Source organism: Macrobrachium rosenbergii, chromosome 31 (genome assembly GCF_040412425.1).
Source record: "Macrobrachium rosenbergii isolate ZJJX-2024 chromosome 31, ASM4041242v1, whole genome shotgun sequence".
NCBI classification, from domain to species: domain Eukaryota; kingdom Metazoa; phylum Arthropoda; class Malacostraca; order Decapoda; family Palaemonidae; genus Macrobrachium; species Macrobrachium rosenbergii.
Window position 1 is genome coordinate 19,632,850 of NC_089771.1, and position 5,205 is coordinate 19,638,054.

The following is a 5,205-nucleotide window of genomic DNA, read 5'->3' on the forward strand; positions in this document are numbered from 1 at the left end:
AACTAAATACACTTTGAGCTCAAGGTGCCAAATGATTAACACCCACGAAAGGAAGTGCTAATGTGATTGCTGAATGCAACAGGGCCACCATTAAAGAAGAAAATGCCAGTTGCCGGTAGGAAACGATTGGTCCCGTGTGACGTCAAATCTTTTGTTGTATTAGATAGTGCCAGGCCGTGTGGAGGTTCTAAAAGGAATGGCGGGTGACACTGTCTTCAACTCGTCGTGTCTTCCCCCCTACTGGAATGTTGCCATTCCAAATATCCCTTTAGGGAAAGTATACACAACTTAAAGCTGTGTTAAAGTGCCATATTGGCCTAGACCTACTTGGTAGAAAATTAGTTTAATGTTTTGTAATTGTCAATAAATTCGTATGTGTAGATATTTTGTCATATAGTAACGTTTTTTACAGCTCTATTTCCCCGAGAGTATTTTATGTTTAGGTATTTACGAAAGATTATGTTTCAGTGCTTTTTGGACAGGTTGGCGCCTTGTTACCTGTATGTATTTCTTGTTAATCATGAAAATTCTCTCTCTCTCTCTCTCTCTCTCTCTCTCTCTCTCTCTCTCTCTCTCTCTCTCTCAACTCTTTACGTCCTTTTGAATTCACAGAGATGAATGGCAGCCACATGTTTGTGATTAGGCTACGGGAACTCCGATGTCCATTCCTTGTTTTCATCTGGCCTCTGGTCCCATTGGGTTTCATGTAGGCTAAGAAAGACGGTTGCATGCCAGAGAGTCCAAGCACACGCAGGTTAATTGTAAATCTGTAGTTTTCAGTATTGTCTTCGTTTACTGTCAAGCTTTGGAATTGTATCCCTGCCTCTGGGCTCTTTGTTCCCATCAAGCACTCTGTTTTAAGAAAAGCATGTCGGTTGCTTTTGGATTATTTCTATTCATTCTTCATTTCGGCTTATGTACTTTATTGTCCGACCTCAAACATTCAGTACGTTCCGCGCCATTTTGATGGCCGTTTGAAAATAGGAGCGTTACGTATTTACTCCTCTCGACTGAGTTACGTAAACGCTAACCTTGTTGCTCGAGTGAATATAAGAAATGTACTGTAGTGAACACAGCTAAAATGCATTTACAGGATGTTTTCATGTACTAACTAGAGAAAACTCGAGGACTTCGAAAACATAAAACACATGAGATTCAGTACTTAGAAGTGTGTCACGAAGTGCGTCAAGATACCAGTATCACAGAGTTATCGATACGTTTGGGTCAGACTCCTTTAACTAAAATGTCATTGGGACAGTAACCAGCCGTCATAGAAACGATTGGGTTTAACTCAAGATCATTGCTCTCTCTCTCTCTCTCTCTCTCTCTCTCTCTCTGGTTATACATTATACATTCGTATGGAAGTTACATTACAAGCTTCGTTTGAATACTCGGGATGCGCTTATGTGTAGAGTATGTATTATATATATGTGCGCGCGTGCGCGCGTACACACACACATACTATATATATATACACATATACATGCTATTTACACACATATGTACACATCCATATATATATATATTGTATGTATAAATGTATTTATAGGAGAGAGAGAGAGAGAGAGATAAACAACTATCAAATAATTAAGTAAGTTGTTATAAATAAATGCATGAGATCTTGAAAATGGCGGTACGAATAAACTTAAAAAAAAATAGAAGACTATTCAACGTGATTTAAACGAACGAGATCGGCAACTATTTTATATAGTAATATATTGGCGATATTTCATTTACATCATTTCAAAGTTGACAAATCGGTAAGTAAGGTGGGTAGAGATCAGTGCCTCCCAGACTTCTGGTCTCTATCCAGTGTCAGTATCTTATCTAAGTCAACTACTTTGTTAAGTGGTGATGAAATTAGGCGTCTCTCCTTTGTCGACATTTTCGGCTGTGTAGTTGTTTGAGACTTAGTCGTAGGTGGCTGTATTATTCAAATAGTCGTAGGTGGCTGTATTATTCAAATAGTCGTAGGTGGCTGTATTGTTCAAATAGCAGTAGGTGGCTGTATTATTCAAATAGTCGTAGGTGGCTGTATTATTCAAATAGCCGTAGGTGGCTATATTATTCAAAGAGTCGTAGCTGGCTGTATTATTCACATAATCGTAGTTGGCTATATTATTCAAATAGTCGTAAGCGGCTATAGTATTCAAATAGTCGTAGGTGGCAATATTATACAGATAGTCGTAGGTGGCTATATTATTCAAATAGTCGTAGGTGGCTATAGTATTCAGAAAGTCGTAGGTGGCTATAGTATTCAAATAGTCGTAAGTGGCTATAGTATTCAGATAGTCGTAGGTGGCTATATTATTCAGATAGTCGTAGGTGGCTATATTATTCAAATAGTCGTAGGTGGCTATAGCATTCAGCTAGTCGTAGGTGGCTATAGCATTCAAATAGTTGTAGGTGGCATTAGTATTCAAATAGTCATAAGTAGCTATATTATTCAAATAGTAGTAGGTGGCTATAGTATTCAGATAGTCGTAAGTGGCTCTATTATACAGATAGTCGTAGGTGGCTATATTATTCAAATAGTCGTAGGTGGCTATAGTATTCAGATAGTCGTTAAGTGATTATATTCAAATGACCGGATGTGCTTTCCTAAAAGCTTTATCTCGAATTCTTAAATTTTGTGATTGCTCGTTACCGGAGTTTCTCTCTCTCTCTCTCTCTCTATATATATATATATATATATATATATATATATATATATATATACTAATGTATGTGTTTGTGGTTTGGACTTAAGGAAGAGACTATCTCCTCAGGGTATCACTCGGCAACAACCAGCCAGGAACTTCTTACCGAGTTTATTTTTGGGGAAATCAATAATCTCGGTATTGGTTCCCTTGATGGTTGCATTTTCCTACAGAATAAATCATAGAAATTGACCGACGCTCTGTCGGCCTTCCTTTACATAAGAAATAGTGTTAATACAAAAGTTCGTCGATGAAAGTTCCGATTAACGTCACCGTGGTATGCTGAATGGATTCTTCATGTAGCCAGGCTTAAGAGTTTGACCTTAGACTAAACCTCAGGTTTTTTACAGGGATATATTTTAGATGTTTAAGTTCTTAGCTGGCATGCAGTTCAAGAATCCGGGTAAAAAAAAAAGCAACAGAAAAAAAAGAAAAAAAGTCACATTAATCTTCCCTAGATAGTGACCCCCAAGGGTTTTAACCCGGTATGTATCTACCTCTGCGGCTTGTTTAGTACAAGCCCGGTTGGGATTAGGCCTACTGTAAAATCGTGAACAAAAGACTTAAATATCATAAAGATAATGGCCCCCAAGAAAATATCATAAAGATAATGGTTAAAAATACAAAATTCTTCTCTGTGACTTTATTACCGGCCACCATAAATGAATTACTTTTTCCTGTGACTTTGTTCCTAGCCAAAATTGTGACTTTTTTCCCTGTGACTTCATTACCAGCCACCTAATTTCAAATTCTTAACCCAGACCACACCAACAATCACATGTTTTAGGACCCAGACCACACCAACAATCACATGTTTTAGGATAGTGTAATGAAAACCAATGGCACTGAAGTTATCCCTCTGCTCACTTGTTCGTTAACGGCAATTCCTTGTGAGCGAAGACGGAAGTCGCCTGTAAACATTTTAACTTCTGTTGCTCGTAATGAACACCTAGAAATCTGGCAGTGTTGAAGGCAAGGGAAGACAGCCGACCTAGAAACACATTCGATTAATTTGAGTCCGTATCAGATTACTCTGCCATAGGCTATCAGTTCCCTTTTTATCCAAGTCTTCAGACGATTTTATTTGTACTTAATCAGCTGAAAGCCGCAGAGAGTCACATGGGAAGATATGGAATGATAATGGTTGTGGTGATTTGGTGTCCCACTCAGTAACCTCAAGATAAAGAATAAACCACGTGGCTGAGTGGCCCTTCTTGGCGTTTCAATCAAGTGCAGCTGAACCGCGCAAGAGAAGTTTTGCATTCTGGCGAAGACAAAATGGTTTATGTTCTTTATTAAAGGTTTGTTGTCATGGTGACGTTCAGAAACGTTAGAGAAGATGTCTATTGAATGTATACGGAAGACAGAATCCAGTTAGAAAAAGTCACGGAAAAAAATCACGTTAACTTTTCCCAGACAGTGACCCCCAAGGGTTTTACCCTGTATCTATCCACCCTTGTGGCGTGTTTAGTAAAAGCCCGTTGGGGATTACCGTCAAAACATGAACAAAAGACTGTAAATATCATAAAGATAATGACCCCCCAAGAAATATTGAGAATTTTCCCCTGTGACTTAATTACCGGCCACCATATATTAATGCGACTTTTCTTTTTTCCTAGTCAAAATTGTGACTTTCCTGTGAAAATATTAGCGGCCACCGGGAGGCAAAAATGGAGGCTGACGCGCGAACTTAAACATTGTTAGAAATCAAACAGCCAAATGTTTAGATAAAAAGTGGCACTGATGAAAGATGTGGGAATATGGTTATGTTGAAAAGAAAGAAAAATGTTTTGTGGATCATCATGCCTGTAATTGCTTTACTCCCTCCATTTCCACATGTAAAATCTGAACCCTGTACCTTTTCAGCTGTTTTCAGTGTCCTTAGGTCTTTTAGAACTGAAAAGCCCCGTCATGAGTAGAGGCACGTTATATCATCCTGTCCGGGTTTCTCAACGAAATTGTACACGGGCGCCCGCCAATAAATACGATATATATATATATAATATATATATATATATATATATATATATATATATATATATATATATATACATACATACATGCAACCATACATACATACATACACACGTGTGTACTTTAGATGTTTTGACTCAGGATTCCAAGCTTATTTAAACTTATAGTCCTCGTATGTATTTCGGTACTATTGTTTCATCTCCTCTCTGGGGAGAACCGTTGCCTGTACAAGTGTATGCAAATACATGTTTGTTTTTAGTGAAACGTATCAGCCTTCATATTGTTTTTAGTGAAACATACCAGTCATATACGAATATACAGTAAGTTGGTATGGTTTGGTAGTACAAGTTACCCACTTCTGAAAGTGTTCTACCCGTCACTATAAAAGCATAGATTCCTCATCACTGCCACGGCATGTAACCCGGCGAGGACGCACACAATTCTAACCGCGTGGCAACGTGACGTGATACACATCGAATCAGTACTTTGAACCCGGCGCCACCAGTTGGGAACCGAAGGGGACCATTCTTTC

The 5,205-nt window shown here is 38.4% G+C and overlaps 1 protein-coding gene across 1 annotated transcript; it reads right to left on the reverse strand.

Annotated features, from left to right (window-relative positions):
- Positions 1–1,910: 1,910 nt before the first annotated feature.
- Positions 1,911–3,620, reverse strand: LOC136855302 (uncharacterized protein PF3D7_1120600-like). The gene is made up of 2 exons (XM_067132206.1): positions 3,567–3,620; positions 1,911–2,369 (listed from the first exon to the last, which is right to left on the reverse strand). Exons 1-2 carry the CDS (start codon positions 3,618–3,620, stop codon positions 1,911–1,913), a joined length of 513 nt encoding a protein of 170 aa, XP_066988307.1.
- Between the last annotated feature and the right edge of the window lie 1,585 nt (positions 3,621–5,205).

Bases quoted from the DNA above. Each gene is read 5' to 3' on its own strand.
- LOC136855302 (XM_067132206.1), bottom strand. From the start codon at position 3,620: ATGTTTACAGGCGACTTCCGTCTTCGCTCACAAGGAATTGCCGTTAAC. The intron at 2,370-3,566 runs GTGAGCAGAGGG...ACCTACGACTAG, and splicing joins GAATTGCCGTTAACGAACAA to CTGAATGCTATAGCCACCTA.